The following is a 12471-nucleotide window of genomic DNA, read 5'->3' as shown; positions in this document are numbered from 1 at the left end:
TCCTCTGGTAAGTTATAATATGCATGTTAATTACTTAATAATCTCTAAATAAAGTATAAATTGATATAATATTTATGTCTCAATTGATCGGTAGATTCTTAAAACACTATTTAACATCATTTTCGTAAATATTGTGAAATCTAGCCGAAATACACAGTCCCCTGGCAACAGTCCTCTGCCTGAAATTGCACAAATATGTGCATCAGGTGGCAAGTATTTATTCCTGGTCCATCCTCGGCTTTCCAAATAAATATAAAACACTAACAATGAGGCAGCAAGGTTCTGGAGTAGAGGCCATGTACCGGAAAACGCAGCGAGAGACAAGCGACACTGAGCCACCTTGTGGGTGGACCGACGACCTCATAAAGGTAGTAGGAAGGCGTTGGATGCAGGCCGCTCTACCAACTGTGCGATGTGGAAGTCATTGGGGAGGGCGGGAGGCCTATGTTCAGCAGTGGACGTCCAGTGCTGAAATGATGTTGATGACTAACAATGAAAAGTGTCAGCTGCTTTTGCAACAGTGGTTCTTGTGAGCATTATAAGGGAAAATCTTTAATCTGCTGAACCTGAATTGACAACAAATTCCCCTCAAAGATTTGATGATGAAATAGCAGGAACGGGTGGTACTCGGAATTCAGTGCCTCAGAGGTTAAGGTTAATTTTTTATATGAATGTTTATTAAGGAAAGTTTTTATTTCTGTTAATTTTTTATAAAGACATTTTGTTTACTATTGATTTGCTATAAAATAATAAATAATTGATCAATTTAAAATGACTTTTTCTTAAAGTATAACAGTCCTCAGTCTCAATTAACAGTCCCCTGTCATGATTTCTTGGAAAATCGCTAATAACTCGGAAAATATTAATAATTTCAGTGGGACTCCTTATCTAACTAAAATAATAGTCAATTTTCTTTGAAATGGATCACGGTTTTTTGGAAAATGTTAAAAATAATTGCCAGGACAGCATTTGTATGGGACCTGTACGAGCTTACAGAGAAATGCCCCTATATAAAATGAAGAAAGAGATTCCCAGTTGTGATAAAATGAAAAATTTCGTGACAGTCAATTTCTTGGCATGCAAAGTCAGTAGAAACCACTAGGCTAGTTAAATGTAAATTAACATTTCTGTAAAGTGCCATGTTTTTCCCCTAGTCTGTCACTTGTCTCACTTCTGCATATATGTTTGATTCATCAAACAAGTTTGGAGCCAGACTTAGAAAATAATATTTTCAGTGATTTTGGGCAGTATCTATACACTGTTAAATATTAAATTGGTGTGTGCAGTGGTAAATGTTCAAGAATATTTAAGTCTAGAAATATTTGTTAAATGAATGAGTTTTAAGTAAATAATAGGTACTTCTTCTTCTTATAGTGTCGACAACAAACCTACACAGTCAGCCCAAAACTCCGCCACAAGAGTGGCGTTGTCAGCAGCATTGATTAAATCCTCCTGCATGCAGTTGCACCGCAGTTGTAAAGTTGTAAAAACGGAATAAATAATACTTAAAAAGCATAAGAATACCTATTTTGAAAAGTTTTTTAATAATATTTTTGTTTCTAAGTTTTAGACTTTGTAAAGTAATTGAATACTTAGTTGCTTATGTGCAAATATGGAAAATGTGTAAATTAATATTATTACCTCATAAATTATCAGTTTGCTGTTAAAACAAACTAAAAAACATGACTCAATCAATGAATAATGATGTTCAAAGATATTTATCGAAGAATTTCCTGTAACCTTTAGCTTAAATACATAAAAGAACATGTCTTAGGCAAGCCCAATTGTAACCGACGACTCTAAACACTTCCGAAGGTCAACTTTTATTGAAAAACAAAACATTTGGGTCATTTCTGAAAGAAAGGACGTCGGTTGAAAACCAGTAGCGATTTAGATTTTAGATCTAAAATTAAGGTTAAACAAGCTTTTTAAGTCCACAGTCATAGAAGGACATTGAAGCTGTAGCAATAAAACGCCTTGTCGCAAACGATAAGTTGAGTTTTCTAACACAAAAATGCAAAAACATGGGCTTGACCCGACTCGAAATACCAATCTACATAACCTATAAAAGTCTTAAATATGAACGTCTAATCAAACAAAACTGTTGAGATAAGATAAAAGATATACTTTACCACTGAAAATGCGTATATTTAAGTCCAAACAAGTCCATAAACATCACTTTTTTGATAAAAACATGATAGATAACACAAACAATGTCGTCGCGACACACATAGGCAATTGACTAATGCTGCCAACACCGGTGAATCGAGTCTATTCGTCATTGGCAATAGTGTTGTACTGTGACATCACACAATCGATTTTATTTGAAATGGATTTGAAAAACGATAATTATTTAATTTAACTCATTTACAGCATCTTAATACTCGTAGAGTAGATTTTTTAAAGAGTTATACAGAATTTGAAAGTTTTGCGGAAACTTTGAATCAATTATTATTTCTAATACAACTATTTACGAAGTTAGTTAATAAGATAAACAAAGGCATTTTTAAAATAACGGTAAGCCATCTTTAGAGAGGTTTCCTATGTATTACTTTTCTCTATGGTATCAGCAGCTCACCGAAAAATACGTATTTTCATTTCATAATTTATGCTTCATAACACATTAATTAATTAAAAAAGAATAAATTAATTAACACTATGGTCATGGTCATTTCTCGCTTTTAAATAGGTGTTTTCTCTTTTAGCCAATAATTTAAATCATGAACATTCAGAACCTAAACAATCTTCTTAGAAACTTTGAAAATTCTAAATTCAAACTAATTTTTTTCTCCACCACGCTCTTCTTTTTCATTCCAATTTTTCCATCACACAAAACTGTCATGAAAATAGCTTGCTGATTCTAAAAATTTCTTTACAAATTATTGTTTTTTTAATTAAAAATTTAACAAAATTTAGAGGTATTATTATGGATAAATCACAAGAACAACCAAAAAAATGTTTTTGTGCACGTTGCTTCCTGCCTATCGACCCCGAGGATAAGGTTGATGTTGAAGGGCAGAACTTCCACAGGTTGTGCAGCATGTGCTGTAAGTATTGTGCATAGTTCGTTTTAATTTTAAAAAAATAACCCGCCTTCTGGCGCCTGGCGCAGTCAGGTAAAAAACAATGACTGTCGTTTTAGCGCTCACTAGTTGCCACTTGCTAGTGGCGAAGACAGTGGCGCTAACTGGTGAGCGCTGAAGCGGTGGGAGGAATATCGCATGTGCACTCGCCAGGATGGCGCCACTGTAGATATAGTAGGATCATGCATGTCATGATAGCTCTCATGGCCTCAACCGGGAATCGAACCCAGCGAGCGACTGAAGTGTGAAGCCATTTGACTCCCCGCAGGCTAAGCGACTGTCTGTTTTGTTTTCTTATTCCTTGGAGCAGCCTGAGACCCGCCTTTATTTTATTGGACGTCTTTGCATATTTCCAAGCATATACCGAGCCATCCCCACTCGCACAAGATGTGAGGCTTTTCAACTGTAGATGTCCCATGGCTGAATTGATGATGATAACCTCTGTACCTAACCTACTTGGCAGGATATGGCAGGCGATTCCCTACGTCCAACATCATCATCATCATCATTTCAGCTTCAGGACGTCCACTGCTAAACATAGCCTCCCCCAATGACTTCCACATCGCACGGTTGGCAGCGGCCTGCATCCAGCGCGTACCTGCTACCAGGACATCGGTCCACTTTGTGGGTGGACGTCACACGTGCCCTGCCCATTGCCACTTCAGCTTGCTAATCCGTCGGGCTATGTCAGCGACTTTAGTTCGATTACGGATCTCGTAAAGAAACACTGAGCATAGCCCATTCCATAGCACGCTGTGCAACTTTGAGCTTCTTTATGAGGCCTATAGTGAGAGGCCACCACGTTTCGGAGCCGTATGTTATCGTAGAGATAACTTATCATTGTCCAACAGTTAAATGACAATAATTGTTTGTCCTACTAAAGCTTCAACCACACCAACACCGTGTGCAGATCGCCATCACTGGCTAGATCAAAGGCCAATGACAGGTTGTGCGACCTGACAGTCGTTGACCTTTGATCGCACGGCGATGGCGATCTGCACGTGTTGGTGTGGTTGAAGCTTTAGGCTTCAGCCTCGAGTTTAGCGGGCAGCGGCGCGGGAGCGGCGGCGGCGCGGGAGCGGGGCGGGCAACGCAGACCCGTTCTCGAAACAAGCGGGCAGCTCGCGCGGCGCTTTAGCGGCGAAGTGTTGTGTTCGGGGTTGTGTTGTCGAGATATTTGTTTTTATTCGCAAACGAAATGTCTGAACAACGGCGACAATTTTATTTCGATTCAAATTTATTCCTAACGCTCGATTTATTGTGGGTAAAAGAAGGAGTGCGCTGCCCGCTCGTTGCCCGCTCCCGCGCCGCTGTTTTCGAGAACCGGTCTATTTGATATTACGCATAAGATCCTACCGCTCCCGCGCCGCTGCCCGCTAAACTCGAGGCTGAGGCCTTATGCTCGGTTTCCATCAAAGCTGAGCGGGAAGTAGATGTGAAAATAACAAAAAATTCAAAATAAATCTCCCATCTCCTCTTTCATTTTTGGTGCAAACCGTTTTTAGACGTCTTTGCCCACTTCCAGGCATATGCCGGACCATCCCCACGTCTCTGAAGATGTTCTACGGCCACGTGTTCTGCAGCGAGTGCTTCAAAACGCACGTGATGGCGCGCTTCAAGGGCGAAGCGCCGCGGATGCACTCCAATAGTTGGTGGATGCAGTGGGCGCCTGGAGCCAAGCAGGAGGAGAAGGATAAGACTGAAGGTAGACCAATGACCACACTGATTTAATTTATCATGTTTTTCTGATTTCAAATACTTTTAATACCGCGATGCAGGTTTGCAGGCGAACTTCTACCAGCGCCATCTGTTGAATAAAGGGAAAAAAATGCTAAAGCGCCATGTGGACAAATGGCGCTTCAGCAATTTTTTCCCTTCCCACTGACGAATAATGTTACTTTTTATGGAATAAATGACTATGACTATGTGAGCTATGGAAATCGACCATTAAGGAAGCTGAGGTGGAATTGATTCCTTCCGAGCGCGTATCATTCGGGGATCAAGATCCCATTGTATACTGTCTTGGTTTTTTTAAATACTCGTAGTTTACTTAATTGGAAATCTTTAATACCGCGATGTAGGTTTGCAGACGTGCTTGTACCAGCGCCATCTGTTGAATTATGCTTACAACTAGTTTGTAGTTCTGCCACTAGATTCCTCGGATCTCGATTCGAGTAGTCCGACAACGCCATTGGGCTGTTGATGCTTTAAAATTGTTTCTCTGTCTACTAAAGCCTGGTCCGTGAGCACGTAGAATCCCGTCCAATGACCCCCAAGCTACCCATCCCTATCGTTCGCGCGTAATTATGTTGCTGTCGCGCTCGCACACTCACTGCGGGCGCCCGTCGCACAGTCGCGACAGCAACATAATTACGCGCGAGCGATAGGGATGGGTAGCGTGGGGTCATTGGACGGGATTCTACGTGCTCACGGACCAGGCTTTACTTATTTAACTATAGGTCTAGCGCTTAACCAGGGGCGTAGCTACTAAAGGGCAAGGCGGGGCAGTGCCCGGCCCCGGGGCCCCCAAGCTCAGGGGACCCCCGAATCCTACCAGAAAATTTCAATTGAACTGAACTTTGAAAATTTCTCCCATTTTCAAAATAAATAGAGAGAAATTCGAAAGCAGTATCAGGAGTATGTAAGCTTAATGTCAATAAATTTGATAAAACCTAACCAGTTTAGATTGCAGTGGGGCCCCATTTTTTTACTTGCCCCAGGGCCCTTGGTTACCTAGCTACGCCATTGTGCTTATAAGTGCCTGAGGTGTAAGATATTATTATGGGCGGCACGGGAGGAGTGATATAATAGTTATATCACTCCTCCTCATATTGTGACATGACAGAATAAACAAATCGGAAGTCTCCCTGACATTTGAAGTTACAAAATACACCCTCAAGTGCCGCTACCCCTTCCCATACCTCCAGGAACTGACTCTGTTACTATAGTCTGGTCGCTGAGCACGTAGAATTTTGTCCATTGACCCCAAGCTACCCATCCTTATCGCTCGCGCGTAATTATTATGTTGCTGTCGCGCTCGCACACTCACTGCGGGCGCCCGTCGCACAGTCGCGACAGCAATATAATTACGCGCAAGCGATAAGGATGGGTAGCTTGGGGTCATTGGACAAAAGTCAAGTCAAGTCAAGTCCCACCAAGTCGAGCAAAATTCCTATTTCATAGTACCTACTAGAACTACCTAAGTAACTAAACTAATGTATTCGTTTTCTTTTCCCAGCGGACTCAAAGGATTCCTCGAACCCTCCGCCTGAAGAGCCGGCGCGGCGCTGCATCTGTGCCCGTTGCTTGCAAGCTGTGAGCGACAACAACAAGATCGACATTGGCGGGCAGAGCTTCCACACGCAGTGCGCTAGATGTTGTGAGTACCTACATATTGTTTTGTTTAATTAAATGACATTTAATTTTAATCTAGGGGACAGATTGATCCTGGGGAAAGGCAGTTTGATCATAGGTAAAGGCAGTCTGATCCTGGGTAAGGATGGTCAGATGTGGAATTGTGTAATAAAGCAATCGTAATCATTTGACAGTTCATAACGTACGATAAAGTCAGTTAAACAAAGCGTTTGACAGAATAATCGTACGGTATGAACTGTCAAATGATTACGATTGCTTTACACAATTCCACCTCTGACCCTGGGTAAGGGTGGTCTGACCCAGGGTAAGGGTGGTCTGACCCTGGGTAAGGGTGGTCTGACCCTGGGTAAGGGCGGTCTGACCCTGGGTAAGGGCGGTCTGACCCTGGGTAAGGGTGGTCTGACCCTGGGTAAGGGTGGTCTGACCCTGGGTAAGGGTGGTCTGACCCTGGGTAAGGGTGGTCTGACCCTGGGTAAGGGTGGTCTGATCCTGGGTAAGGGTGGTCTGACCCAGGGTAAGGGTGGTCTGATCCTGGGGAAAAGTAGTCTGATCCTGGGTAAAGGCAGTCTGATCCTGGGGAAGGGCAGTCTGACCCTGGGGTAAGAGCAGTCTGACCCTGGGAAAAAACAGTCTGATCTTGTTTAAATGCAGTCTGATCTTGGGTAAATGCAGTCTGATCCTGGGTAAAGGCAGTCTGATCCTGGGTAAAGGCAGTCTGATCCTGGGTAAAGGCAGTCTGATCCTGGGTAAAGGCAGTCTGATCCTGGGTAAAGGCAGTCTGATCCTGGGTAAGGGTGGTCTGACCCTGGGTAAGGGTGGTCTGACCCTGGGTAAGGGTGGTCTGACCCTGGGTAAGGGTGGTCTGACCCTGGGTAAGGGTGGTCTGACCCTGGGTAAGGGTGGTCTGATCCTGGGGAAAAGTAGTCTGATCCTGGGGAAAAGTAGTCTGATCCTGGGTAAAGGCAGTCTGATCCTGGGGAAGGGCAGTCTGACCCTGGGGTAAGAGCAGTCTGACCCTGGGAAAAAACAGTCTGATCTTGTTTAAATGCAGTCTGATCTTGGGTAAATGCAGTCTGATCCTGGGTAAATGCAGTCTGATCCTGGGTAAAGGCAGTCTGATCCTGGGTAAAGGCAGTCTGATCCTGGGTAAAGGCAGTCTGATCCTGGGTAAAGGCAGTCTGATCCTGGGTAAAGGCAGTCTGATCCTGGGTAAAGGCAGTCTGATCCTGGGTAAAGGCAGTCTGATCCAGGGTAAAGGCAGTCTGATCCAGGGAGAATCTAGATCAAGTCAACCGGTTTACAGTCTAATTGAGGGTGGGGGCAGTTTGGAAAATTAAATCATTGGCAGAACATCAGGTCGGCAGGATGAAGTTCTCTGATTTGGAGGCAAAATGATGGAGGATTTGACCTACCATTTCTTGGGAAGGCCTGTGGGTCTAGACAAAGTGCCATTATAATCGCAAACCAGTCGAAAAGTGGTCGAAAAGCCCCTTTTTTGTATGGAATTTGACGGATTCGATTTTCGATTCGATCAAAAAGTGCGTTTTGTCTAGGGGGGCTGATATTAGCATAACCTTGAGCTCGATCCGATATTATACGACATCTGACAGTGTAGATGGCAATGCCAATGTTGGCAACCTTAGCACATAATTCACTACATTTTTTTACTTCCAGACTTCTGCCACGCCGTCCCCAAGAACTCGGTCAAGATCTACTACGGCCAAGTCTTCTGTGAGGAGTGCTTTCACAAGCACGTCCTGAACCGGGGCCGCGACAACCCCTCAGAATTCTTTAAAAACTGCTTCGAACAGTGGCAGAATAATGCCACTTTTGCTGAGAACATGAGGCAGTTTATGGCGGGGAATAAGGAGGCGACGCCGTTCGTGTTCATGATGACGGGCGGGCAGCCGCCATTTTGTCGCTGCGGCGCGCCGGAGTACCAGCAGCCTGAGGCGAGGAAGTGTAAGTTCCGTTGATCCTAAAGTTGCTTACTTCATAATCCAGGGGTTGGCAGTCTGCAATCAGGGGGTGGGCAGTCTGCAATCAGGGGATAGGCAGTCTGCAATCAAGGGGGTGGGCAGTCTGCAATCAAGGGGGTGGGCAGTCTGCAATCAAGGGGGTGGGCAGTGTGCAATCAAGGGGGTGGGCAGTCTGCAATCAAGGGGGTGGGCAGTCTGCAATCAAGGGGGTGGGCAGTCTGCAATCAAGGGGGTGGGCAGTCTGCAATCAAGGGGGTGGGCAGTGTGCAATCAAGGGGGTGGGCAGTCTGCAATCAAGGGGGTGGGCAGTGTGCAATCAAGGGGGTGGGCAGTCTGCAATCAAGGGGGTGGGCAGTCTGCAATCAAGGGGGTGGGCAGTGTGCAATCAAGGGGGTGGGCAGTCTGCAATCAAGGGGGTGGGCAGTCTGCAATCAAGGGGGTGGGCAGTGTGCAATCAAGGGGGTGGGCAGTCTGCAATCAAGGGGGTGGGCAGTGTGCAATCAAGGGGGTGGGCAGTCTGCAATCAAGGGGGTGGGCAGTCTGCAATCAAGGGGGTGGGCAGTCTGCAATCAAGGGGGTGGGCAGTGTGCAATCAAGGGGGTGGGCAGTCTGCAATCAAGGGGGTGGGCAGTGTGCAATCAAGGGGGTGGGCAGTCTGCAATCAAGGGGGTGGGCAGTCTGCAATCAAGGGGGTGGGCAGTGTGCAATCAAGGGGGTGGGCAGTCTGCAATCAAGGGGGTGGGCAGTGTGCAATCAAGGGGGTGGGCAGTGTGCAATCAAGGGGGTGGGCAGTGTGCAATCAAGGGGGTGGGCAGTGTGCAATCAAGGGGGTGGGCAGTGTGCAATCAAGGGGGTGGGCAGTGTGCAATCAAGGGGGTGGGCAGTGTGCAATCAAGGGGGTGGGCAGTGTGCAATCAAGGGGGTGGGCAGTGTGCAATCAAGGGGGTGGGCAGTGTGCAATCAAGGGGGTGGGCAGTGTGCAATCAAGGGGGTGGGCAGTGTGCAATCAAGGGGGTGGGCAGTCTGCAATCAAGGGGGTGGGCAGTGTGCAATCAAGGGGGTGGGCAGTGTGCAATCAAGGGGGTGGGCAGTGTGCAATCAAGGGGGTGGGCAGTGTGCAATCAAGGGGGTGGGCAGTCTGCAATCAAGGGGGTGGGCAGTCTGCAATCAAGGGGGTGGGCAGTGTGCAATCAAGGGGGTGGGCAGTCTGCAATCAAGGGGGTGGGCAGTGTGCAATCAAGGGGGTGGGCAGTGTGCAATCAAGGGGGTGGGCAGTGTGCAATCAAGGGGGTGGGCAGTGTGCAATCAAGGGGGTGGGCAGTGTGCAATCAAGGGGGTGGGCAGTGTGCAATCAAGGGGGTGGGCAGTGTGCAATCAAGGGGGTGGGCAGTGTGCAATCAAGGGGGTGGGCAGTGTGCAATCAAGGGGGTGGGCAGTGTGCAATCAAGGGGGTGGGCAGTGTGCAATCAAGGGGGTGGGCAGTGTGCAATCAAGGGGGTGGGCAGTGTGCAATCAAGGGGGTGGGCAGTGTGCAATCAAGGGGGTGGGCAGTGTGCAATCAAGGGGGTGGGCAGTGTGCAATCAAGGGGGTGGGCAGTCTGCAATCAAGGGGGTGGGCAGTGTGCAATCAAGGGGGTGGGCAGTGTGCAATCAAGGGGGTGGGCAGTGTGCAATCAAGGGGGTGGGCAGTGTGCAATCAAGGGGGTGGGCAGTGTGCAATCAAGGGGGTGGGCAGTGTGCAATCAAGGGGGTGGGCAGTGTGCAATCAAGGGGGTGGGCAGTGTGCAATCAAGGGGGTGGGCAGTGTGCAATCAAGGGGGTGGGCAGTCTGCAATCAAGGGGGTGGGCAGTGTGCAATCAAGGGGGTGGGCAGTGTGCAATCAAGGGGGTGGGCAGTCTGCAATCAAGGGGGTGGGCAGTGTGCAATCAAGGGGGTGGGCAGTGTGCAATCAAGGGGGTGGGCAGTGTGCAATCAAGGGGGTGGGCAGTGTGCAATCAAGGGGGTGGGCAGTGTGCAATCAAGGGGGTGGGCAGTGTGCAATCAAGGGGGTGGGCAGTGTGCAATCAAGGGGGTGGGCAGTGTGCAATCAAGGGGGTGGGCAGTGTGCAATCAAGGGGGTGGGCAGTGTGCAATCAAGGGGGTGGGCAGTGTGCAATCAAGGGGGTGGGCAGTGTGCAATCAAGGGGGTGGGCAGTGTGCAATCAAGGGGGTGGGCAGTGTGCAATCAAGGGGGTGGGCAGTGTGCAATCAAGGGGGTGGGCAGTCTGCAATCAAGGGGGTGGGCAGTCTGACCCAGGGGTGGGAAGTCTTGACCCAGGGGGGTGGGACAGTCTGACCCAGAGGGAGGGACAGTCTGACCCAGGGGGAGGGACAGTCTGGCCCAGGGGGTGGGAAGTCTTGGCCCAGGGGGTGGGAAGTCTTGGCCCAGGAGGTGGGCAGTCTGACCCAGAGGGTGGGCAGTCTGACCCAGGGGGTGGAAAGTCTTGGCCCAGGGGGTGGGAAGTCTGGCCCAGGGGGTGGGAAGTCTGGCCCAGGGGGTGGGAAGTCTGGCCCAGGGGGTGGGAAGTCTTGACCCAGTATGGAGGGGCAAGCCTGGCCCAGGGGGTGGGAAGTCTTGACCTAGGGGGTGGGAAGTCTTGACCCAGAGAGTAGGAATGCGAAGTAATGACCCAGAGTGGGCTCTGATCCAGGGGGACGGTGAGGCTTGTTTTTGTAAAATCTTAAGTATCTTAACCTTTGTAGATTCTATGTATTAAGCGCCATAATCCACGTAGGTAACCAATTGTGTTTCTCCGTAGGTGCGTAAGAGTTAAAAATTTTCACAGCTGCGACCCCCGCGCTCTCAGTCGGCTCGGAATCCCTCGGCACCTGGGACTTATCCTTCGAGAACCGGACCGACGCATCCGACGCGCAGGAATCCACCGAATCAGCAGCCGAGACCACGGCCGCGGCTGAAAAAATCGAAAAGCTGACCAAATACCTGCATTGCACGAGCGAAAATGAGAAAAAATGGCAAAGTGTACAGAAAGTTAACGGGGTGGGGTGTCCCAAGTGTTTGTGGCAGTGTGGCGTAGTGTTTGTGCGGGACTGCCGCAAGGCGGTCTGTTGTGGGGACTGCTGACCCCCAATAAAGTTGTTTCGTTTTCAAAACTTGCGTTTTATTTCAAAGATAAGTTAGGGCAAAGTTAGAGATACTGTAGGACCACCTCAAAACGTCTAGTCTCCTGTAGGCACATTCCTAAAAGCATTTTCTCCCGTTCCAGAATATACCATAGAATAGACATAAGACAATCGCTCCCGTTACCAAAGATAAATAATATCTCCCGTTGCCATAGACAATCGCTCCCGTTGCCATAGACAATGGCTCCCGTTGTTATAGACAATCGCTCCCGTTGCCATAGACAATCGCTCTCGTTGCCATAGTCAATCGCTCCCGTTGCCATAGACAATCGTTCCCGTTGCCATAGATAGACAATAGCTTCCCGTTGCAATAGTCAATCACTCCCGTTGTTATAGTCAATCGCTCCCGTTGCCATGAACGATCGCTCGACACTAGAGCCCTGTTTTTACGATGTTCGTTTATTTTAGACACTGAGCGTTCGATTGTTTTTAGACACTGAGCGGTCGTTTTTTGCGACATGTTTTTAGACACTTATCCACTAGTGTTCTTCTATTGTTTTTGCGATTCAGACGCTTGCTTGACTGACAAAAATGCGCCTCAAGGGAATCTGGTGCATGAATAAAAGACATCAGGTTCTTTTTACAGTATATTTATTTTAAACGCTCTCTTGCACGGGCGGCTCGTAGCCCTCGGGGCGCTCGCCCTTCTCGCCCGCCTCGCCGCGCTTGCCGCCGCCGCCCTCGCCGTGCAGTTCCATCAGCTTGGAGAGAACACTCCGCTCCTTCACGAGGAGTCATTATTATAAGCACAAAAAACAAGTGAACGCTACGCGGGAAACGAAACAAAGCACATAATCTGATGATCTTTTGTTTCCAGTGCGATTTTATTAGCGCGAAAAACAAGTGACACGTA

At 47.7% G+C, this 12471-nt stretch overlaps 3 protein-coding genes across 4 annotated transcripts in view; 2 read left to right on the top strand and 1 right to left on the bottom strand.

Moving 5' to 3' along the window:
• The window catches only part of LOC135085618 (protein diaphanous), an 83008-nt gene extending 80884 nt beyond the window's left edge, over positions 1-2124 (bottom strand). The window contains exon 1 of the mRNA XM_063980394.1: positions 1642-2124. Coding sequence (XP_063836464.1) covers positions 1642-1646 — 5 coding nt within the window. The 5' untranslated portion in view covers positions 1647-2124. The remainder of the gene's footprint in view (positions 1-1641) is intronic.
• LOC135085585 (THAP domain-containing protein 5-like) overlaps positions 1-12471 on the top strand; it is a 308949-nt gene that overhangs the window by 94413 nt on the left and 202065 nt on the right. The window lies entirely within an intron of this gene.
• Positions 2712-11588, top strand: LOC135085782 (cysteine and glycine-rich protein 1-like). Of its 2 annotated transcripts, none has more exons than XM_063980581.1 (5): positions 2712-3047; positions 4609-4788; positions 6322-6462; positions 8133-8420; positions 11264-11588. In XM_063980581.1, the coding sequence occupies exons 1-5, from the start codon at positions 2927-2929 to the stop codon at positions 11557-11559; spliced, it is 1026 nt and encodes a 341-aa protein (XP_063836651.1). In that variant the 5' UTR covers positions 2712-2926; the 3' UTR covers positions 11560-11588. The 2 variants fall into 2 exon arrangements, with proteins under 2 accessions (XP_063836651.1, XP_063836652.1); XM_063980582.1 differs by having other exon boundaries at positions 2715-3047; positions 11237-11357.

The sequence above is a fragment of the Ostrinia nubilalis genome, chromosome 29 (genome assembly GCF_963855985.1).
Source record: "Ostrinia nubilalis chromosome 29, ilOstNubi1.1, whole genome shotgun sequence".
NCBI classification, from domain to species: Eukaryota; Metazoa; Arthropoda; class Insecta; order Lepidoptera; family Crambidae; genus Ostrinia; species Ostrinia nubilalis.
This window is presented reverse-complemented; position numbering and strand designations above follow the sequence as displayed.